We start from the raw sequence: 25,753 nt of genomic DNA, 5'->3' as shown, positions 1-25,753 counted from the left end.
TTAAAACGTTCATAACTAACCTGTTTTAATCTTATAAAATATGATTAACATGTCTATAATGATTGTGTTCTGATTGCCTGCATAATTGTGCCCTGCATTACATGTATTGAATGTTATCCAACACGGGGGAGGAGTCTGCCTTTTAGTTCAGACCCTAGCTGCTGCCATAGACGTCTCCTATCTGTGACGTCACAGCCACATGGGCGGTATCTCTGACATCACGTGACCTACGACGTCATTCTCGGGTTATAACAAATGATTTAAGTATGGTCATTTGACCCCAATGACCTACAAGACATAGGGGGGCCTATATCAAACAGTCGATTAATACAAATGTGCTGTGCATCAACATGCTTGTCTGGATTAGAGGTTAAACATCACGGTTATGTCTGGCGATTATGTTTAATGCAATAGGCAGTTGAAATAAACATGTTCGCGTGGGTGGATGAGTGAGTGATCTGACGCACGCGTGAGTGGGCAAACAAGCGAGTGAGTGGACTTGTAAAACAAACGGCACGAAAGTGATTTGATTAGTACAGCGAGTGGTCAATATGGAATAATTGTGAGGATGAGTGATTCAAAAGGTTGCTAAATCTTAGCGTTTTTACAACCTCCCCAGGCCCTCCAACATCAAACAGAAACTACTGCTTCCCAACAACATGGACAGACAACGCAAGTGGGCTGACATCTTGGAGGACTATGATGGTAAGTCACAGTTACCTGCATCACGTGGCTTTTATGATGAGGAGGCAGCCCCCTGATTAATTATTTTTAGTAGACGTGGCGGTGATGGGAAGATGTTAAGGTCAAGTGTGCAGAGCGCATGGATTTAGAACTGAGATTCAGCCATATTGGTTTAAATGGGGGTCTCAACTTTATGAAATTGATGATCTCAACATGCTTACAAAAATATTTACTTGTAAAGTTTTACTGCCATGTGATTAATATTTCTCAACAGCAGGTCATGTTATGTGGTAAGAGGTAATTGCAGGAATCTCAGAATTAGTTCCGTGAATCTCCACGTGCTTCGTTCTCTAATACATTACTCGTCCTTTGAATTAATTTTGTTTTCCGTAGCCCGGGAGTCATGGCGCCAGTCGACCACGTGGGGGGACATTATGGATGAAGTGGACCCTTTCCCAGGCCAAAGCTATGAAAATCGTTCCCCAAAGGTGTGTATGGGGTCTATGGGAGTCAAACACCACATTCTCTCCACACTCCCACACCATTGCACCAAAACATCACTACACCTCACATCACCACACCATCTCTTCACATCACCTTTCTCATCACACCACACCACCACCAACTCAATACAATATACTCTTAGGTTTTTTCGGTAAAGTCACGTATGTGACTCTTTCTTAGGTTTTTTCGGTAAAGTGACATACGTGAGTATGAATCCTTGCATCACGAAAGCTTCAAATCTAGAATCAATACAATATCATAGAGCCTCATAAAGCGTCAATACCATCACAAGGCACCGTCTCTCCAGAACATTCCACAATTTCACCTCTCCATATCACAACACCATCTCCCAACACCATCACTCCATCCCTCCATCATCACATCATGCCATGAGTTAATGTACATGTTTGCATCCAGACATAGATGTGCCAGTATGCATTTTTGTTTGTCTATGTGCCCGTCTATGTTTGTGTGCCTGCGAGAATATATTTTGTCCTGAGTGAACATGTCTTAATAGTCATGTGCTTATCTTCGCGTGAACAGAGGAGCATTGGGGAGGTGAAGAACTTCAGCGGAGTGAAGCGTCTCCAGGAGGACAAGCGCCTTGCGAAGGAGAAATGCACAATGGAAGAGAAGCGCCCCAATGAGGTGAAGCGCCTCGCCAAGTTGAAGCACCAAACGGAGCAGAAGTGCCTTCGAAACAAAATCCTCAGCGACGTGAAACGCGTCATGGAAAAGCGCCTCCTTGAAGAAACGCGCTTCATGGAGGAGAATCGCCTTCGCGAGGTGAAGCGTCTCAAGGAGAAGCATCTGGAGGAAGAGAAGCGCCTCATAGATGTGAAGCAGGTCAAGGAAGAGAAGCGCCTCATGGAGGAGAAGCGGGTGGAAGAAGAGAAGCGCCTTGTCGAGGAGCAGCGCCTCATTGAGGTGCAGCGGGTCGAGGAAGAGAAGCACCTCATGGAGGAGAATCGCCTCTTTGAGGTGAAGCGTCTCATAGAGCTGAAGCGTCTCGAGAAGAAGAAGAAGCGTCTTGAGGAGAGGCGCTTTCGCAAGGTGAAGCTCCTCGAGGAGAAACGTCTCATGCAGGAGAAGCGCCTCGTTGAGGTGAAGCGTCAAGAGGAGGAGGAGGAGGACTTGATGGAGGAGAAGCGTCCTGTGGAGCAAAAGAGCCTCGAGGAGGAGGAGCGCCTCGCCAAGATCGAGCGACAATGGCTCCAGACCGATACCACCAGCAGAAGCACCACCGCCACCACCGCCACCACCACGACCACCACCACCAGCAGCACCACCACCGCCACCACCACCACCACCACCGCTACCACCACCGCCACCGCCACCACGTCCTCCAATCCTGTGTGGGGCCCAATTGCTCCGAGCTTTGGAGAAGAGGGCTTCCAAGAAGATAAAGCAAACTCAGGAGTCGCTGAGCCACGGTAAACCACTCTGCGTGTGCGCCCTGTGTGTTTATTTTTGTTATTTATTGCCATGCTTCTCACGCAGCATCAGCCTTACTCGGTCTCAAGACTTTTTTTCAGGAGCATCCTGCCAAGTTTGCACGCATTTTGCAAGAAAGTTGCTACTGTTTGCGATCCAAATTGAACGATTTGCATTGCTTGTGTGGGTTCAGTAACAGGTAGAAAGCTGCAGAACATTCCCAGAACAGGTGGCTGCATAATCCACACGGAGAATGTGGCCAAACGTGGAAATCAAACCCAGGTCAATGTTGCTGTGAGGCACAGGTGCTCAAGCCCTGTCGTGCTCTCAAAATTCACAGACACTGCAAACCCCACGTGTACATTCCGCTATACTGAGGACAGATTTATTTTTCATAACTGGTTTCTGGGTTAGACCACATAACGAAGTGGGCATATCTTCACCATGTAACCCTCCTTCCACCGTGAGATGTTCGCTGTCTATCGCCTGTTTCCAGGCCAGCTGCCAAGTCGCCTTGTAATGCACAGCGACAGCTACCACTGAGATGGGTGTCCAATTTAAAACGCGATGCGATGAGAGATGCGAGAGGCTCATCGCATGCAATGCACTCTGAGATGCCTTCGACGTCAAGGGAGGTGGCTCTCTCGACCACGGATCACTGTCGGACACTTTTTCGAAATCGTGGATGTGTTGAAGCGACCAAATTGTCGTGCACTCATTCTTCACTGCTTACAGTTCAGATCTTGCTTCCCGCCTTGGCCATTATTGCTGCTGCATTAACCACACAGATCCACACCCATTCCGTCACAGTGGACGTTCAGGATCTCTATCGATGCCATTTGAAATGCTTAGGACATTATGTGCAAGAGGTCAATTAGAATATACAAATAGAAAGTTTCAATCTAGATTAGAAGTTTTCGTGACTACAGGGATCCATACTCTTTGGTTATATCGGTAAATTCACGTAGGTATGAAATAAAATAAATTAAACTAAATCACGACGTTTCGATGGCCATGTCGTTATTGCAAGAAAGTTTCTTGCTGTGATTTTCCCACCTGATGATGATTGCTTGTGTTTCAATCGAAACGTTGTGATTTCATTTATTTTATTTTATTCCTACGTGACTTTACCGAAAGAACCAAAAGAATGTCATTTCAAATTATTCAGCTAAATTTGCACAGCAACGCCACCCACTACTGTGAAGCTACAGCAGTCTGTGTGAGACACAGCTGCACCTATCTCAAGGATAGCCTGGCGCCATGAGAATGACAGCACCAATACTAAGCACACTCACTGGCCATGTCGTTATTGCGGTTTCTATTCAGCTCGAATTAATCCGCCACACATTCCACCCACGGACGATGCCTTCATATCGCCTGCCCGCCGTACTTTTCTTCATTATTGACAACTTGCAGCTCAGCACACGGCAGATGCCTGCGCAGCGCGACTCACGACCTCCTCTCGATACCAAGATCCAGGATGGTCATGTCTATGCGCCGCTTCTCGGTGGCAGCCCCAACAGTCTGGAACGATATCCCTCTGCACATTCGCAGCATCACCTCAATCGCCTCCTTCAAGAGACACTTAAAAGCTCACCTCTACAATTATGCTTTTGAGCGACTCTGAGCTTGGCTCCGCGCCTCTGAGTTGCGGCCACTACGTCTGCAAATTTGCGCGCGTTACAAATTGAACTATTATTATTATTAGATGGCGATGCCTGCCGTAGCAGGAAGGTGGAACGGTGTCGTGTTGTCTCTTCACAGATCTGTGCCAGTGCAGCCCTCCTCCTCACTCGTCCAGGCCTTTGAAGTGAAGACAGAGGTTATGGAGGAGACGAAGGAAGAGGTGAAGGAGATGATGGAGGATGAGGTAGAGACAGAGGAGGAGGAGAAATCGGAGGAAGAGAAGGCAAAGGAGGACGAGATTGTGATGGTGACAATGGAGGAGAACACGGAGGGAGAGGAGAAAGACAATACGGAGATGGAGGACAAGGAGACAAAGGATGAACAGATGGTCGTGGTGGAGGACATGGGGACGACGGACAAAGGGGAAACAATGGTGGTGGAGGAGGAAGAGAAGACGGTGGTGATGGTGGTGCCGGAAGTTGAGGAGGAGATGAAGGAGGAAGAGATGGTTCTAGCGGAGGAGAAGAAGATGGAGGTGGTACAGGAAGAGGAGGAGGTAGAGGAGGAGATGGTGGTGGAGGATGAAGAAGAGGGGATGGAGGAGGATGAGACGGAGGAAAAGATGGAAGAGATGCAGGTGGAGATGCACGAAAAGAAGAGGAAGCGAGGGGGCGTCGCTCGCGTGGCGAGAGCGATCGCCTCACTCCTCCGCCGCGTGCTGCTTTGTGGTGGCAGGTCCACCGCCCAGTAGGGGTGGTGGCGGTGGTCGTGCATCGGTGCCAACCGTGACCACTATCACCACACTATCCACCCACCCAGTGATACTCGCTACACACACCACACGGTTCCCCAGAGAGACGGTGCCACTGGGACCACAGCTGGGGAATGAAGCTGAGCAGCAGATGCCAGGACTACAGCGGAGAATGACTGCTGCCAGGAGACCTCACATCACACACACACACGGGACTATTCCATTAGCATAGTTGGCCCCACACTGGGCCCCTTCCATGCTGGTTTTCATCCAGGCAGTCCTCATGGGATGACCTTGCCATGGTTTCCAGGACATGGTCGTATTAGCATTTTATTGTGCTTGAATGTATGTTATGTGCAAATGCACATCATTAGTCGTAAATGCGAGGGAGGGGTTAAGAGGTGCACGTTTAATCCAGTGTTAACATTTATTTTAGCATCATATTTAAGGACACTGTTGTTGATAAGAATTCGTCTGGACGTGGCACGTGCCTTGTTCTACTCGATCAACCAAATTTAGTACAATGTTGGTCATACAGGAGTGTGATTTCATTCATGAGTAGTATTCACAGAGCCCCTATGACACTAAACTAAATAAAGTTATGGTTAAACAAAGTAATCTTGAGTGACTTAATTCTCAGCTCAGACATGATCATCGCAATCATTTCCAAAGACGTCTGGGGTCCTGCGAGAGCAGGTCCCGACTACAAACAGCTGGGCAGCAGAATCGGAAGTAGCTGCGTCGCCCTCGAAATGTGATGTTGCTGCTGTTGTTGTCGCTGCTGTTGTTGCTGCTGTAGTTGCTTCTGTTGCTGTGATATACGCAGGGAGGTGGTGTTCCGTGATGGGATGACGCCTTTGATTAAAGCCTCTGATCACACTCACGCGATTGACGCCCTTGATCGTCGCGTTTGATCAACTCTGATATTGTATACTCTCACATGTTAAGCTCTAACATAGTGAAACATAATATTATAACCTATGAACTACAACCTATCCATTGTAACGCTGTAAAAGAATATTACCTATTGGGGTTCACTCCCTCGTCGAGAAGGCCGCTCTCTTCCTTTTCTAAAGTTACATGCTAATTTCTCTGCATTCACTTTAAATCTTTCTCTGCATTCACTTTAAATCGAGGACAAAGTTTTTCCATTTATTCAAAATAAGCGCACAATTACACACTGAGATGCACTTACATATTCATGCATGAAGCACAATGGGCACATTACCCTTCGGTATGTTAATATACACGCATATTGTACCTTCCAAAATTAACAATCGAATGCAAATATCCTGAAAGACAAAGGATTGGATCTTAGAGGGGGGAGTTATAAGGCAGCTCAGAAGCAGAGCTCAATGACATTTCGAGAGGGAACTTGATGAGGTTGGACGCTCGACTCGTCGCTCTGCTGATCGCCCTTCAACCGCGAGACAACGCAGCCTGGCGAGCACAATTGCTGTGTCGACAGTTAGGCGACTTTGCTTAGGGAGAGTTCGTGGAGACATCTTCAGACGGGTTCCAGACATCGATATACCGTGAATCTCCAAGTAAGTGTCTATTTTCGTGGATAAACTCTTAAACGTGTTCGTCGTCAAATTTACGGGATTTTTTTGCGTCTCGGTTAGACGCGAGTGTCGTTCTTGTTTTAGCAGTTAACAAAATCCAAAGCTCAACGCTAAACATCCTTGCGGCCGATAGCGTACTTTTTACTCGAAAACACCGCTGCTGTTACTACGCTCACATGGAGCAGAGACGCTCTCCACAGCCCCACGCACACGGAGGCAAGAAGCCATTCAATTGCTCTGTGTGTGGGAAGTCCTTTTCACGGCCATCACATCTTCAGAGACACCAAAGAACACACACGGGTGAGAAGCAATTCCCGTGCTCTGTGTGTGGGAATGCATTTTCAAACTCATCACATCTTCAGAGACACCAGAGAACACACACGGGCGAGAAGCCATTCCGGTGCCCTGTGTGTGGGAAGACATTTGCACAATCGTCAACTCTTCAAGCTCATAAGAAAACACACACGGGCGAGAAGACATTCCTGTGCCCTGTGTGTGGGAAGACATTTGCACTCTCATCACATCTTCAGAGACACCAGAGAACACACACTGGCGAGAAACCATTCCTGTGTTCTGTGTGTGGGATAGCATTTTCACTTTCAGCAAACTGCCAACGCCATCAGAAAACACACACGGACGAGAAGCCATTCCTGTGCCCTGTGTGTGGGAAGGCATTTGCACAGTCTTCAAATCTTAGCAGGCATCAGAAGGTCCACAATGATAGGAAACTGAAATCAAAAGCTGAAATTCAAGGTGCTGCAATGAGTCCTGAAGAAGTTTCCACCTTCGATCCCATGCAGTTGCATCCCGAAAGATGGCTGGATGTAATGGAGTGCCTCGACGATCAAACCGAGAGTCAGGGATGACTGAACAAATATTACGTCAGGTAATATTTGTTAGTTTTACAGTTTTTGTGAGAGTTTAATGACGTGCACAATGGTGGTTTGTAATGTTATCGGATTACTTGCCGAAGTGGCGTGATGAGCAGTGGTTGTGATATGATTCAATTCCGGACAATATTGTAGTGTTTAAGTCTTCCTGTTGAGCTAAAGTTAGAATGCATCTTTAGTTAGATCTTTTCTCAACATTTTAAACGGGTTTTTTCAAGTATATAGCTTTTTTTGGTTGGTATTAATCGACTTTAGATAACCGATTTAAGGATGTACATTGATGACGCGTTCGTTGGATATATGGCCTTGACCTCAACATAGACGCACAGTGAACAAATGTGGTGAACTAATAAGGACATAATGGGGAATGATACTTTAGCGCGTTGGTATTCCTGGAACGGATATGGTTTGCGTTGTATTGTAACTGTTTGAACATAGGACATAATACATTCGGTTCGAGTTTTGACTTAAAAATGATTGCAGATGAATAAAAACGTTTTTTTAACAAATGTGTGTCCGTTTATTTATTCATATCAACAACGTGTTTTAAGCGAGTTTCAGGTGGAGGATCTTCGTCACACATCTGCCCTTAACCGGCAGCATCTTGGCTGTCTCCCCATTAACATGTGTTCCTGGAGGGGAAAGGGCCCCATTATTTATCGATTCACAACGTTACGGTCCCTAATCATCAAGTATACATGGAATCCTGTACGCTATGACACGTGAACTGTAACACTATAAACGATAACACGAAACATTAAAATACTATAAATTAGTTTAATTATTTATAACACCAAAAATAGAGGTACGGTATTATAATCTCATTTTAAGTATTAGAATTACAATGTGATCGTATTAGAATCAAACTCTGCGCATGTGTATGTATAATAGTTACGGTATGAGAATGTCATTAGAAGCATTTTAATCGCTCATATGTATGTAAAGTATACGTTCAATCGAATCGGGGGACGGATATGCGAACTGTGGGGGTTTGCAGGGTTAGAATCGCATTCAAATTATTCTAGTAACAATATGTTCGTATGCGCATTTTACTGTGCTTGAATATATGTTATGTGCAAATGCGAATCGTTAGTCATAAATGCTAGACAGGGTTAAAAATGTGCATGTTTAATCCAGTGTTAACGTTAATCCAGTGTTAGCATTATATTTAAGGACAATATTGTTAATATCAATTCGTCTGGACATGGCACGTGCCTTGTTCGTCTCGATCAACCAAAATTAGTACAATGTCGGTCATAAAGGTGTGCGAGTTCATTCACAAGCAGTGTTCGCTGATCCCCGATGACACAGACCTACACACAAACAAAGTACTCTTTTTTCTTCTTGGTTCTTTCGGTAAAGTCACGTAGAAGGGAAGTAATAAAATAATAAAAATAAAACATAATAATTATTTTATTATGTTTTAACATAATAATTATTTTATTATGTTTTATTTTTTATTATTTTATTACTTCCCTTCTACGTGTCTTTAACGAAAGAACCAAGAAGATGAATCCCTGCAGTCACGAAAGCTTTAAATCAAAAAGTACTTTTTATTAAATTAATTATCACTATGGTCATATTAGAATCAGGATTGTGACTGCTAGATGAATGTTCCATCTCAATGACATCCAATAGCAATATACAATATCTGCATATGTTTCAATAAACGCACAAACTCAATATAAGCCCGTGATCATTGCAATTGTAATGACTACGGACTCAGACTGCAGAGGGTTATTTTATTTAGCATTTAACGCGGCGTAGGACCCAGGCGTCACGATATAGCAATGACGACGACGAAACAGCAACCAGCCAACACAGCCCCGAACCTCGTTCCTCCCCCTTTCTCATTCTCGGCGTGAACCTCCGCCCACACTTGGTCTCGCCTTCCCTTCTCAAACTCTCTCTATCCTGTTGTCACCACTTGTCCCTTAGTTGACGCACTGTCTTTACATCTCCCACCTCTATGACCTGTACCTGAACCCGCCATGATCGTCGCATTTGATCAACTCTGATATTGTAGACTCTCACATGTTAAGCTCTATCATAGTGAAACATAATAATATTATAACCTATGAACTACAACCTATCCATTGTAACGCTGTAAAAGAATATTACCTATTTGGTTTCACTCCCTCGTCGAGAAGGCAGCTCTCTTCCTTTTCTAAAGTTACATGCTAATTTCTCTGCATTCACTTTAAATCGAGGACAAAGTTTTTCCATTTATTCAAAATAAGCGCACAATTACACACTGAGATGCACTTACATATTCATGCATGAAGCACAATGGGCACAATACCCTTCGGTATGTTAATAGACATGCGGATTGTACCTTCCAAAATTAACAATCGAATGCAAATATCCTGAAAGACAAAGGATTGGATCCGAGGGGGGGAGTTATAAGGCGGCTCAGAAGCAGAGCTCAATGCCATTTCGAGAGGGAACTTGATGAGGTTGGACGCTCGACTCGTCGCTCTGCTGATCGCCCTTCAACCGCGAGACAACGCAGCCTGGCGAGCACAATTGCTGTGTCGACAGTGAGGCGACTTTGCGTCGGGAGAGTTCGTGGCGACATCTTCAAACGGGTTCCAGACATCGATATACCGTGAATCTCTATGTAAGTGTCTATTTTCGCGGATAAACTCTTAAACGTGTTCGCCGTCACATTAGCGAGATTTTTTTGCATCTCGGTTAAAGTGTCGTTCTTGTTTTAGCAGTTAACAAAATCCAAAACTCAACGCTAAACATACTTGCGGCCGATAGCGTACTTTTTACTCGATAACACCGCTGCTGTTACTACGCTCACATGGAGCAGAGACGCTCTCCACAGCCCCACGCACACGGATGCAAGAAGCCATTCAATTGCTCTGTGTGTGGGAAGGCATTTGCACAATCATCACATTTACAGAGTCACCAGAGAACACACACGGGCGAGAAGCCGTTCCTGTGCTCTGTGTGTGGGAAGGCATTTGCACGGACATCAACTCTTCAAACTCATCAGAGAACACACACGGGCGAGAAGCCATTCCTGTGCCCTGTGTGTGGGAAGACATTTGCAGACTCATCAACTCTTCAAACTCATCAGAGAACACACACGGGCGAGAAGCCATTCCTGTGCCCTATGTGTGGGAAGGCATTTACACAGTCATCACATCTTCAGAGACACCAGAGAACACACACGGGCGAGAAGCCGTTCCTGTGCTCTGTGTGTGGGAAGGCATTTGCACGGACATCAACTCTTCAAACTCATCAGAGAACACACACGGGCGAGAAGCCATTCCTGTGCCCTGTGTGTGGGAAGACATTTGCAGACTCATCAACTCTTCAAACTCATCAGAGAACACACACGGGCGAGAAGCCATTCCTGTGTTCTGTGCGTGGGAAGGCATTTGCACACTCGGCAACTCTTCAAGACCATCAGAGAACACACACGGGAGAGAAGCCATTCCTGTGCCCTGTGTGTGGGAAGGCATTTGCACAGTCATCACATCTTCAGAGACACCAGAGAACACACACGGGCGAGAAGCCGTTCCTGTGCTCTGTGTGTGGCAAGGCATTTGCACGGACATCAACCATGAACAGGCATCAGAAGGTCCACAATGATAGGAAACTGAAATCAAAAGCTGAAATTCAAGGTGCTGCAATGAGTCCTGAAGAAGTTTCCACCTTCGATCCCATGCAGTTGGATCCCGAGAGATGGCTGGATGTAATGGAGTGGCTCGACGATCAAACCGAGAGTCAGGGATGACTGAACAAATATTACGTCAGGTAATATTTGTTAGTTTTACAGTTTTTGTGAAAGCTTAATGACGTGCACAATGGTGGTTTGTAATGTTATCGGATTACTTGCCGAAGTGGCGTGATGAGCAGTGGTTGTGATATGATTCAATTCCGGACAATATTGTAGTGTTTAAGTCTTCCTGTTGAGCTAAAGTTGGAATGCATCTTTAGTTAGATCTTTTCTCAACATTTTAAACGGGTTTTTTCAAGCATATAGCTTTTTTTGGTTGGTATTATTCGACTTTAGATAACCGATTTAAGGATGTACATTGATGACGCGTTCGTTGGATATATGGCCTCGACTTCAACATAGACGCACAGTGAACAAATGTGGTGAACTAATAAAGAAATAATGGGGAATGATACTTTAACGCGTTGGTATTCCTGGAACGGATATGGTTTGCATTGTATTGTAACTGTTTGAACATAGGACATAATACATTCGGTTCGAGTTTTGACTTAAAAATGATTGCAGATGAATAAAAACGTTTTTTTTTAACAAATGTGTGTCCGTTTATTTATTCATATCAACAACGTGTTTTAAGCGAGTTTCAGGTGGAGGATCTTCGTCACACATCTGCCCTTAACCGGCAGCATCTTGGCTGTCTCCCCATTAACATGTGTTCCTGGAGGGGAAAGGGCCCCATTATTTATCGATTCACAACGTTACGGTCCCTAATCATCAAGTATACATGGAATCCTGTACGCTATGACACGTTAACTGTAACACTATAAACGATAACACGAAACATGAAACTACTATAAACTAGTTTAATCATTTATAACAGCAAAAACAGAGGTACGGTATTATAATCTCATTTTAAGTATTAGAATTACAATGTGATCGTATTAGAATCACACTCTGCGCATATGTATGTATGTATAATAGTTACGGTATGAGAATGTCATTAGAAGCATTTTAATCGCTCATATGTATGTAAAGTATACGTTCAATCGAATCGGGGGACGGATATGCGAACTGTGGGGGTTTGCAGGGTTAGAATCGCATTAAAATTATTCTAGTAACAATATGTTCGTATGCGCATTTTACTGTGCTTGAATATATGTTATGTGGAAATGCGAATCGTTAGTCATAAATGCTAGGCAGGGTTAAAAATGTGCATGTTTAATCCAGTGGTAACGTTAATCCAGTGTTAGCATTATATTTAAGGACAATATTGTTAATATCAATTCGTCTGGACATGGCACGTGCCTTGTTCGTCTCGATCAACCAAAATTAGTACAATATCGGTCATAAAGGTGTGCGAGTTCATTCACAAGCAGTGTTCGCTGATCCCCGATGACACAGACCTACACACAAACAAAGTACTCTTTTTTCTTCTTGGTTCTTTCGGTAAGGTCACGTAGAAGGGAAGTAATAAAATAATAAAAATAAAACATAATAATTATTTTATTATGTTTTAACATAATAATTATTTTATTATGTTTTATTTTTTATTATTTTTTTACTTCCCTTCTACGTGTCTTTAACGAAAGAACCAAGAAGATGAATCCCTGCAGTCACGAAAGCTTTAAATCGAAAAGTACTTTTTATTAAATTAATTATCACTATGGTCATATTAGAATCAGGATTGTGACTGCTAGATGAATGTTCCATCTCAATGACATCCAATAGCAATATACAATATCTGCATATGTTTCAATAAACGCACAAACTCAATATAAGCCCGTGATCATTGCAATTGTAATGACTACGGACTCAGACTGCAGAGGGTTATTTTATTTAGCATTTAACGCGGCGTAGGACCCAGGCGTCACGATATAGCAATGACGACGACGAAACAGCAACCAGCCAACACAGCCCCGAACCTCGTTCCTCCCCCTCTCTCATTCTCGGCGTGAACCTCCGCCCACACTTGGTCTCGCCTTCCCTTCTCAAACTCTCTCTATCCTGTTGTCACCACTTGTCCCTTAGTTGACGCACTGTCTTTACATCTCCCACCTCTATGACCTGTACCTGAACCCGCCATGATCGTCGCATTTGATCAACTCTGATATTGTAGACTCTCACATGTTAAGCTCTATCATAGTGAAACATAATAATATTATAACCTATGAACTACAACCTATCCATTGTAACGCTGTAAAAGAATATTACCTATTTGGTTTCACTCCCTCGTCGAGAAGGCAGCTCTCTTCCTTTTCTAAAGTTACATGCTAATTTCTCTTTAAATCGAGGACAAAGTTTTTCCATTTATTCAAAATAAGCGCACAATTACACACTGAGATGCACTTACATATTCATGCATGAAGCACAATGGGCACAATACCCTTCGGTATGTTAATATACATGCGGATTGTACCTTCCAAAATTAACAATCGAATGCAAATATCCTGAAAGACAAAGGATTGGATCCGAGGGGGGGAGTTATAAGGCGGCTCAGAAGCAGAGCTCAATGCCATTTCGAGAGGGAACTTGAGGTTGGACGCTCGACTCGTCGCTCTGCTGATCGCCCTTCAACCGCGAGACAACGCAGCCTGGCGAGCACAATTGCTGTGTCGACAGTGAGGCGACTTTGCGTCGGGAGAGTTCGTGGCGACATCTTCAAACGGGTTCCAGACATCGATATACCGTGGATCTCCAAGTAAGTGTCTATTTTCGCGGATAAACTCTTAAACGTGTTGTCGTCACATTTACGGAATTTTTTTGCGTCTCGGGTTAGACGCGATAGCGTACTTTTATGGGATAGCATTTGCACGGTCATCAACTCTTCAAGATCATAAGAAAACACACACGGGTGAGAAGCCATTCCTGTGCCCTGTGTGTGGTAAGACATTTGCACACTCGTCAACTCTTCAGAACCATCAGAGAACACACACGGGCGAGAAGCCGTTCTTGTGCCCTGTGTGTGGGAAGGCATTTGCTCAGTCATCACATCTTCAGATTCATCAGAGAACACACACGGGCGAGAAGACATTCCTGTGCCCTGTGTGTGGGAAGGCATTTTCAGGCATCAGAAGGTCCACAATGATAGGAAACTGAAATCAAAAGCTGAAATTCAAGGTGCTGCAATGAGTCCTGAAGATAATTCCACCTTCGATCCCATGCAGTTGGATCCCGAGAGATGGCTGGATGTAATGGAGTGGCTCGAGGATCAAACCGAGAGCTCGGGGTGACTGAAATATAATGTTGCATGCGGTTATACCTATTAAGCCGTATCGAGTACTTTTGTGTGTAATTTTGACCATTTTAGTTTTACAGTTTTTTTGAGAGTTTAATGACGTGCCCAGTGGTGGTTTGGAATGTTATCGGATTACTTGCCGAAGTGGTGTGATGAGCACTGGTTGTGAGAGGGTTCAATTGTAGTCGTTAAGTGTTCCTGTTGAGCTAAAGGTGGAAAGCGTCTGTAGTTAGATCTTTTCTCAACATTTAAAAATGATTTTTTTCAAGTATATAGCTTTTTTTCGTTGGTATTAATCGACTTTGATAACCCATTTCAGGATGTACATTGATGACGCGTTCGTTGGATGAATGGCTTTGACTTCAACATAGACGCACAGTGAACAAATGTGGTGAACTATTAAGGAAATCATGGGGAATGATACTTTAACGCTTTGGTATTCCTGGAACGGATAAAGTTTAAAATGTACTGTAACTGTTTGAACATAGGACATGATAAATATTCGGTTCGAATTTCAACGTAAACATTATTGCAGATGAATAAAAACGTATTTTTAACAAATGTTTGTCCGTTCTTTATTTTATAATGTTCCTAGCAAAAACATGTTCACATAATTCCAGGTGTAGGATCTCCGTCACACAAGCGTGCCCTTAACCGGCAGCATCTTGGCTGTCTACACGATTAACACGTGTTCCTTGAGGTGAAAGGTCCCCGTAGTTAATCGTTCATCAACGTGTAATGCGGGCGAAAGCGACCTTCCGGATGTGACGTCACGAGGAGGCGGAGCCAGGTGACGTGGGGGAAAGGTTGGGGTCCTTAAGCGGGTAAACCGGAAAGAGAAGGCAGTCGGGTTGTGAATGGAAAAGGGTGAGGCCACGAGGGCGAACGAGAGGAGGGGGGCACCGCCGGCGAGCGGGAGCCGACCCCAGAGTACAGCCAGGAAGGCTGTGTGTTAGAGGCAGCGGTGTGGCTGCAGAGAGTCGCAGGAGCGACGAAGAGAGAGAGAGACAGCACGAGGCTGTCAGCGCTGCGGAGTGAGCAGCAGCGATTACAGCCAAGGGGGCTACAAGAGCGACAGAGACCAACAGAGGGGCTGCTGGTGGAGTCTGGAGAGACATCGGAGTCAGCACTGTGGGGACTGAGCAAAGAGGAGACAGCCGTGTGGGTAATACAGTACGGACCAAATAAAGGACACTGAGCCAGAGATCGTGGTCAAGTCTTTTATTACACTGGTGTCAGAAGTGAAACGACTTGTCAAGACGGCTCGGAAGAAAGAATATTCCTGTGCCATCATCTGCTACATCATCCGACTTACGATTGAGACAGATGGCGCAGCTGGAGACCTGGAAAATCGTGCTGGCGAAACCGTGTGAGCTCACCACGCCGACGACGGCAGTGGGGAGAGCCGATGGTGGTCTGCAGGCCGACGCCTTGCCTGCGCTGCCAGCGCCATCTGCCACGCGGCACGAAGACGCCATCTTGGGCGTGGCAGGGGAGAAACGGCGGGAAGCCGCCATCTTGTCTTCACCGCGGCGGGGAGACGCCGCCATCTTCAACATCGCGGCGGAGAGGCAGCCTTGCGCTGCCATCTGGAGGTGCCGCGGGGAGAGCAGCCTGCTGTGAGCTGCTGTTTTGCGAGGGGGAGCTGCGAGGAGAGGACGACGACGCTACAGCTGCTGGGGCGGGAGCTCTGCCGTCCTGGCTCGGGTGCGTGACAACGGAGCAGTCAAGTCGCCGAACGAGTTCTGCGAGACGACTCAAGTTGCCGCCCTGCCGTCCTCTTCTTGCTGCAGCCCCGGGCGGGTCGTAACGATACGCACCCGGCCTTTACACACACCTCACCCATCTTTCGAGGGCCGGGGGGGGGCGATTTTGTTTCTCTCATGACTCGATTGTGCGGAGCGCGGTTCGGACTGTGGGTATGTGTGTGTAATAACGATGAACGCGCTATCTGCTTGTTGCTCGGTGTCAATTAAAGTGTGTACGTGTGTTGAGAATGGACGGAGAGTATGCTGTGCTTGCTGAGTGTTAAATTGTGTGTGTGCGCTGCGGTGTGGAGTTGTTATCTTGATGGCGAAGTTAATTATTAACTCGGGAGCGTCGGGTATCTTGCGCTGTATCATCTCGTGGGTTACCTTGTGCGATGGGCTTAATTGAAAAATATATATATATATTTTTGGTGTATTGTGCTGCGAGGTGCGATGTGCGATGTGGTTGTTGCAAGAGAGAGAATATTTGTGTTGTTGCTGCAATGTTACGACTGGATTAATGGTGTGTTGGTTACCTGCAGATCGGCTTGCTATTGTGCTTAAATGTGCGCGTGTGATCGCGATATGCTGACTGTATGTGCTGTTACACCGTTCTGTATGGTTATGGGGTGCGATGCATTGATTGACTATTGGGGTTGGGATGTTATTAATTGTGCGTACCTGTTTGGAAATTGGTAACAAATTCGAGGGGGACCCTATTATTTGGTCGTATGGATGTTATGTACACGCGATTTTGTGTATATTATGGGTAACGGCGCTTTGTGAGAGAGAGAGCGCGCTTTGAGGGTGCGTGATGACGCCGTTGTGGGTGTCTCAAAGGTTAACGCTAATGGGACCGTAAATTGGCGCCAAGTTGCGTCGCGTATTCGGTTGGTCGCATGCAGCCACGAGTTGCTTTGCGAGTTGGGTTGTGTAACCAATGTGGTTGGTAAAATATTGGTTAAAAATTCCCCGATATGACTGCTGCGCGCAGCAAGCTGGGGCTGTGCGTCTATCGTTGTTGGGATTGTTACAATAAGACGGGGGAAGCAATTTGTGACCCCCAGCAAAGGGAAGCTGGGGTGCACGAATGGAGAAAACTGGCCACGTGTTCGCACGTTGGGCCGCCATTTTGCGCACACGCGGGGTATGGCGTCGATGCGCTTTGCGGAAAGGGCCGCCATTTTGAGTGCGCGCGAGATATTGCGCGAACGCGCTGGGCGAAGGGGGCCGCCATTTTGAGCGCGCGGGAAAAACCTCGGTGGGGCAAATATTCCATCTGTTATGCCTGCCATTGTTGATTGGGTGATGCACGAGTGGTGGTCACGTCGGCCTATGGCTGATGGCTGACCTGACAGCCCGGAGGCGAGACCTCCGTGGTATGTCTTAAACTAATGGGCCGTGTGCTCATATGGCTCGGGGAGTCATGGTTCAGTTGTGCGGTGGCAGACTGAACCTGGTGTGCTGGGGGCTCACGGGATTTGGGTTAGGGCGTTATTGTCTCTATAAGAGAACATTGCCCCGTGGGGGGGGTCGTTGATATCTGGCCTTGCCGAGGGATTGATCTTCCCTTGGCTATGAAGCGCATTTCAAAGATTGATGGAGCTCGTTTGACGGGGTTGCAGTGGCAGACGTGTCTTATATATTTGGACGATATCATTGTCTTCAGCCGCACATTTGAGGAACATTTAACACGGCTGGAGACAGTGTTCACGAGGATGCGCTCTGCGAATTTAAAATTTAAACCAAAGAAATGCCACCTACTGCAACGGTCCGTCCGTTATCTGGGGCACATTGTGAGTGCTGAGGGGGTGTCAACGGATCCGGAAAAGACGGCGTGCGTCCGGGATTGGCCGACTCCGGCCACCGTGGGGGATGTTCGGCGGTTTTTGGGATTTGCCTCGTATTACCGAAGATTTGTGCCGGGTTTTGCGACGATTGCGAGGCCCTTGCATCTCCTTATGGGTAAAGGACGGAAATTTGTTTGGGGACAGCCGGAAGAGGCGGCCTTTCGGAGTCTGCGTGATCTATTGGCTACGGCTCCGACATTGGATTATCCCGATTTTGATCGCCCTTTCATTCTTGATACGGACGCGAGTGACACAGGTAATGGGGCGGTATTATCACAGTCTAAAGGGGGCGTAGAGCGCGTCGTGGCGTATGGTAGCCGAGTCTTGTCGCCTGCGGAAACACGCTACTGTGTCACTCGTAGAGAACTTTTGGCGGTTGGTTTTTCCTACGGCAATTTCGACCGTACCTTTACGGTCGTTCTTTTATTGTGCGTACGGATCATGCGGCCTTGCAATATGCACTTAAAATGGACCAGCCATCGGGACAGTGGGCACGTTGGTTGGACACGCTACAGGCATTCTCCTTCCAAATTCAACATCGGAAGGGAGTGCGCCATGCGAACGCTGACGCACTTTCCAGATTACCAGGGCGCGCCCCTTGTAAATGTGCGTCGGGGACGCATAGGTGTTCGCCGATTCTAAACCCCCCTCAGCCGCTTACGTTGGCCGTCGAGAAGTCGGATACTCCGATGGAACCGGGACCGACTGACGGGGTTTTGAATCTGCCGCGGTCTGTCTGGATTCGGGAACAAATGATGAATGAGTTGTTGTTGTCCATGCGGAAGCGGTCTATGAGGGACAATGGGAGTCCGAGTACGGCTGTGGGGCCGCGAACCGCTCTCCGAGATGGTCTGCTTATGTGGCAAGAAGGGTTCCAGGAAAGCTGGCGTGTGGTGCTACCAACGTCCTTGCGATTCGAGTTGATTAGAACTCTCCATTGTGACACACTATTGCATTTAGGGGTGCAGAAGACTTTGTTGACGTTGCAACGTCATTATTTTTGGCAAGGCTGGTGTGTGTCCATCGCTGATGGGATAGTAAGGGAGGAGCATGGCCGAGTGCTGCTCATCCCCGAAATGGCACTAGCTGAGAGTATGGTAAATGGATGTTGCCGTGGGTTGACGACCACGGTGAGGGTTACGGCGAATTAAACGTTACCGCTGGGGAGCGTGGCTCTCTCCACGCGAGGGTGTGCGATTAGGGGTTTTGTTGGTTTGTTGAGAGTGACTGTGGGTACATGCTGTGTACGTCTGAGGTCTGTGCTGGTCCTCAAGGGGGGACTGCTGGTGGGTAAGAGCAGAATTTTTTTTTGTTGTTGTTGTTTTCACGTGTAAATAATATTGTTGTTAAAATGTAAATACTGGGGCGTCCATCGCGGTTATTTGGGTAATTATTGGGGTTTTCTTAAGCGGGCCGGAATTACATCGTCTCCACTACCCTGGGGCCGGGTGGCTGTCGTGTACGACATGCGGATGTGCGTTGTTGTGCTTTGTGCTGTTGTTGTTCTTGTTGTTATATTACATGCTTAGTGTCCTTTAAGGGGGAAGGTCGGTTCACCGCATTACGCTTTGGTATTGTTCAGCCGAGGTCGGCTGGGTTTTTTCTATGGGGGAGGGTGGTGTAATGCGGGCGAAAGCGACCTTCCGGATGTGACGTCACGAGGAGGCGGAGCCAGGTGACGTGGGGGAAAGGTTGGGGTCCTTAAGCGGGTAAACCGGAAAGAGAAGGCAGTCGGGTTGTGAATGGAAAAGGGTGAGGCCACGAGGGCGAACGAGAGGAGGGGGGCACCGCCGGCGAGCGGGAGCCGACCCCAGAGTACAGCCAGGAAGGCTGTGTGTTAGAGGCAGCGGTGTGGCTGCAGAGAGTCGCAGGAGCGACGAAGAGAGAGAGAGACAGCACGAGGCTGTCAGCGCTGCGGAGTGAGCAGCAGCGATTACAGCCAAGGGGGCTGAGAGTGAGTAACAGCAGCGGAGCTGCTGTGGGGGCTACAAGAGCGACAGAGACCAACAGAGGGGCTGCTGGTGGAGTCTGGAGAGACATCGGAGTCAGCACTGTGGGGACTGAGCAAAGAGGAGACAGCCGTGTGGGTAATACAGTACGGACCAAATAAAGGACACTGAGCCAGAGATCGTGGTCAAGTCTTTTATTACAAACGTACCAGTCACTAATCCCGAAGTATGTCGGGGTTAAACTGTACTCTATAACATGTAAACTGTAATACTATAAACGATAACACTAAACATTAAACGATTATAAACTAGTGTTTCAATTTACAACCATATAATCGGAGATAAGGTATTATAATATTATTAGAAGCATTAGAATCACAGTGTGGTCGTATACGAATCGCTAATATGTATGTATAGTGTACGTGCAAGGATCGTATACAAATTATTACAATTACAACATGGTCATATTACAATCACAATTTTCACTGCTAGATTTCATCGAATAACAAAAGACGGAATTTATTTATATAAATACACGCACAAACCCATTATAAACTCATGAGATTATGAATCGTTACAATTATTATAACAATCACAAATTGTGACAAAGAGAAATTCCCACAAGCATAACACCACGCTCACGTGACGAATTCTTAAACAAACTGCAACACTCAAGTGACAGAACTCAACAAAAAACGTCGCAATAAAAAAAAACATCAATGCACAAATCCTAAACACAGACAACACACGCACGTTCGTTGCTGTTAGAAGAAAACAACACCTAGCACCTTCAACTATACACATCATACAGCCAACTCGTAAATGGGGCGGTATATGACAGCCTTAGCTGCTGTCGACGGGGCAAAGCAGCGAGTGTTTAACTCAGAATCCGTGTCATCAACCGGTCACAGCGCCTTACCCAAACTACATCTCCCCAACAAAGCAGCCTTGCCTATGCTGTGTATTTTAGCAGTATATTTACGAACGCACTTGAAGATAACAATTTCGTCTTGAAAAGGCAGGCGACTTGTTCTACCAACATTATTTCAATTCATATCCGAAAGAAGTATGAGTTCATTCATGAGTAGTATTCACTAAGCCCCGATGGCACTAACCAACACACAGTTATGATTAAACAAAGTAAACACGAGCGAGACGGCCTCAACTTGAAGAGAAAGTTGACAAACTCACGGGTGCCATCACTCAGCTGCTACAACGCCTGTCGGATGAGACGCTGCGTCCCGTGGCACCAACCAGGCGAGTAAAGGAAGATCTGAGCCCCAATCGAAGGCCGCCACCCGAACATCAGCAGCAGTAGATAGCGTGATTCTAATAGGACCACGTTGTTATTATAATAATTTTAATGCGATCAAAACCGCGCACCTCAAATTTTGCATTCTCGACTCCAGATGTGCATCTACATATAACGTACATTCTAGCTCAGTGTAATTCTAATACCACCATAGTGTTATTCTAATCATTTTAATCCGATCCTAATCCTGCACCCCCCCCCCCATATACGACCTCCTGTTCGCATATCCAAAGGCCATATTACATACATACAAGCACAGTTCGCTTGCACGTACATTACACATACATGCGCAAAGTGTGATTCTAATACGATCACATTGTGATTCTAATAATTGTAATGATATTCAAACATTGTTTTGAAGCTTTCACGACTGCAGAAATTAATACTATTTGGTTCTTTCGATAAAGTCACGTAGGTAGAATTAAAGCAAAATAAATCACGACGTTTCGGAGGCAACACAAGCGCCCGAAACGATGTCTGCGGTAGACATCGCGGATTTCGCTTATGGTGTTATAAATGACGTATTAAAAAAACTATTTTATAGTCGTCTAATGTTAAGTGTAGTCTTTAGAGTGTTACAGTTTACATGTTTTAGAGTGCAAGTGATCTCCGGTATACTTCGAGGGACCGGAAGGTTGCTAAACTATTTATAACGGGGACCTTTCCCCTCTAGGACCACATGTTGATGGGGGAGACAGCCAAGATGTTTTAGGATTAGGATCGGATTAAAATGATTAGAATAATGCATCTTAAACAACTACGCTGGTTTGGTCGTCTGCGTGCGTATCTGGACGTTTATTTATTTATTTACGGCCCCGCCCTGACAGCTCACTCTGATTCGATAAAAATAAAACAGCTGGCAAAAAGCGAAAGCTCACATTGATTCGATATAAATAAATACTACCGCCGGCAAAGAGAGCGAAAGCATACGTCTGGCAAGGTCTGTGCCGCAGTGGTGCAGTGCACTGTGGGCACAGACCCTGCGCTGTGTGAGTGTGCTGTGTATGCAAGTATGCGAATGGTAGTTACGCTAATATTACGTATATTTATGTAAAAAATGGGTGCTGGGTGCTGCGATTAGATAATAGATAATAGATAGATAATCGTTTATTGTCATTGTCACCAGTACAACTAAATTTAAAATGCTCACCAGTCAGGGCATCATTCATAAATTTAAATTAAATAAAACAAGAAAATAAAATAAAATTAAATGAAAGATAATCAATTTATACTATATATAAAAACAGCCCAAACAACTTTACCTTTCGAGTAGGCGGGGGTCGCTATACAGTGAGTCTTAGCGGACTGAGCTGGCAGCTTCACCTGCCGGGAGCACGGCCAGTTGCGTAGCGCCCCCTACAGTTTCGCCCATGGGTCAATACCCCCATGGGGCAACCCAGCTGACTGTTTGATGGGTACAATGGGTACTTTTCGGTTTATCCGGCTTATTACCATTATTATGTATTGACGTTGATCACGTCTCCATGGACGGCATGCTGGTGTGCGAGTTCATTCATAACGAAAATTAGTAGAATGTCGGTCATAAAGGTGTTCGAGTTCATTCATAAGCAGTGTTCGCTTGATCCCCGATGACACAGACCTACACACAAACAAAGTACTCTTTATTAAATTAATTATCAGCTCAGACATCATCATCTCAATCATTTCCAAAGACGTGTGCGGTCCCGCGAGAGCAGGGCCTGGCAACAAATATCTGAGCAGCGGAAGCAGCAGAATCAGAAGTAGCTGCGTCGCCCTCGAAATGTGATGTTGCTGCTGCTGTATTTGCTTCTGCGTCGATCAAGATTGACGCTCTTGATCGTCGCATTTGATCAACTCTGACATTGTAAACTCTCACATGATAAACTCTAACATAGTGAAATATAATATTATAACATATGAACTACAAACTATCCATTGTTACGCTTTAAAATACGATTAACTGTTATAGTGCAGAACCACATAATTGGAGGTATGGGATTATAATCGCATACTAATCATTAGAATCGCACTGAGCTCATTAGAATCACACTGTGGTTGTACGTATGGTAAGTTAATATGCCAACCGGGGGTAGGATATGCAGGATTAGAATCGAATTACAATAATTCGAATCCCACTCGTCGTATTAGAATCACACTTTCCACTGTTGGATGCATGTGTCGTATCAATGGAATCGAATAGCCATATAAGTATATACAGTATACACAAATAAAGAGTATAACAATCACACATTGTAACATAAATACAATAAACATTATTTAAAACACGTATTTACAAATATATATTCCACTATTTAAAAACTCAGAATGTCGTCGTTTATGTGGGGACATGGAGCGCAGTGGATCGTATCGTCTAAGCTGCTTTTCGGAATCCGTGTGATAACCCAGTCACATCGCCTAACTCCAGTGACAGCACCTTACCCAAACTACATCTCCCCAACAAGACAGCCTTACCGATGCTGTGCATTATGTTTATGGGATAACAGAGGTGTGTATTTTCCCATACGCCTTGCCCAAAAAGACTGATTGTCCGCTTAACAGCCTAGCCTGTAAACCACCATTGGTGATAGTGTTGTTTGAAAGCAACTATTAAATTCCCTTTGGCGACTTTAAAAGCTGCTGGTGGCTGGCCAAACCATGCCTCGCTGTTTGTCTCCTGAGTAATGACGGATACAAACCAGACCAAGCGGAGACCACGTACCAGATCGGATTTTGGTTACTGATGTTAGAGTGATTGTGTTGCAAGTGTGGTCACTAGGCGTCTGTACGTGCTCACTCCCGAAGCTCGGCGGTTATTGGCAACGCCACGGGGCAGCATTCACTTTAAATCGAGGACAATGGAGGGCATGGGGAACGTGTTTTTCCATTTATTAAAAATAAGCGCACAATTACACACTGAGATGCACTTACATATGCATGCATGACGCACAATGGGCACATTACCCTTCGATATGTTAGTATACATGCGGATTGTACCTTCCAAAATTAACAATCGAATGCAAATATCCTGAAAGACAAAGGATTGGATCCTAGGGGGGGAGTTATAAGGCGGCTCAGAAGCAGAGCTCAATGCCATTTCGAGAGGGAACTTGATGAGGTTGGACGCTCGACTCGTCGCTCTGCTGATCGCCCTTCAACCGCGAGACAACGCAGCCTGGCGAGCACAATTGCTGTGTCGACAGTTAGGCGACTTTGCGTCGGGAGAGTTCGTGGCGACATCTTCAGACGGGTTCCAGACATCGATATACCGTGAATCTCCAAGTAAGTGTCTATTTTCGCGATTAAACTCTTAAACGTGTTCGCCGTCACATTAGCGAGATTTTTTTGCATCTCGGTTAGACGCGAGTGTCGTTCTTGTTTTAGCAGTTAACAAAATCTAAAACTCAACGCTAAACATCCTTGCGGCCGATAGCGTACTTTTGACTCGATAACACCGCTGCTGTTACTACGCTCACATGGAGCAGAGACGCTCTCCACAGCCCCACGCACACGGAGGCAAGAAGCCATTGAATTGCTCTGTGTGTGGGAAGTCCTTTTCATGGCCATCATGTCTTAAGAGACACCAAAGAACACACACGGGCGAGAAGCCATTCCTGTGCCCTGTGTGTGGGAAGACATTTGCAAAGTCATCACATCTTCAGAGTCACCAGAAAACACACACGGGCGAGAAGCCATTCCTGTGCCCTGTGTGTGGGAAGACATTTGCACGGTCATCACATCTTCAGAGTCACCAGAGAACACACACGGGCGAGAAGCCATTCCTGTGCTCTGTGTGTGGGAAGACATTTGCACAGTCATCACATCTTCAGATTCATCAGAGAGCACACACGGGCGAGAAGCCATTCCTGTGCTCTGTGTGTGGGAAGGCATTTTCACAGTCGTCAAATCTTAACACGCACAGAAGGTCCACAATGATAGGAAACTGAAATCAAAAGCTGAAGTTCAAGGTGCTGCAATGAGTCCTGAAGAATTTTCCGCCTTCGATCCCATGCAGTTGGATCCCGAGAGATGGATGGATGTAATGGAGTGGCTCGACGATCAAACCGAGAGTCAGGGATGACTGAACAAATATTACGTCAGGTGGTTATACCTTTAAAGCCGTATCGATAACTTGTGTGTAATTTTGACCGTTTTAGTTTTACAGTTTTTGTGAGAGTTTAATGACGTGCACAATGGTGGTTTGTAATGTTATCGGATTACTTGCCGAAGTGGCGTGATGAGCAGTGGTTGTGATATGATTCAATTCCGGACAATATTGTAGTGTTTAAGTCTTCCTGTTGAGCTAAAGTTGGAATGCATCTTCAGTTAGATCTTTTCTCAACATTTTAAACGGGTTTTTTCAAGCATATATTGTTAGAGTTTATAATGTTAGAGTATGCAATGTGAGTTTACAATTTGAAAGTTTGTGACTATTTTTTTTGAAAGTTTGTGACTATTTTTTCAGTCACTCCGAGCTCTCTGGTTGACTCTCGAGCCACTCCATTACATCCAGCCATCTCTCGGGATCCAACTGC

The 25,753-nt window shown here is 45.7% G+C and overlaps 1 protein-coding gene across 1 annotated transcript in view; it reads left to right on the top strand.

Moving 5' to 3' along the window:
• Positions 1-25,753, top strand: part of LOC144953347 (uncharacterized) — a 142,030-nt gene that overhangs the window by 46,252 nt on the left and 70,025 nt on the right. The window contains 7 exon segments of the mRNA XM_078883909.1: positions 1,732-2,390; positions 4,387-4,492; positions 4,568-4,804; positions 6,927-7,235; positions 10,339-11,049; positions 13,984-14,199; positions 24,770-25,143. Of these exon segments, the coding sequence (XP_078740035.1) occupies positions 1,732-2,390; positions 4,387-4,492; positions 4,568-4,804; positions 6,927-7,235; positions 10,339-11,049; positions 13,984-14,199; positions 24,770-25,143 (2,612 nt within the window).

This window comes from Lampetra fluviatilis, chromosome 74 (assembly GCF_964198595.1).
Source record: "Lampetra fluviatilis chromosome 74, kcLamFluv1.1, whole genome shotgun sequence".
Taxonomy (NCBI): domain Eukaryota; kingdom Metazoa; phylum Chordata; class Hyperoartia; order Petromyzontiformes; family Petromyzontidae; genus Lampetra; species Lampetra fluviatilis.
The sequence above is the reverse complement of the archived record's forward strand: the minus strand, read 5'-3'. Positions and strand labels throughout refer to the sequence as shown.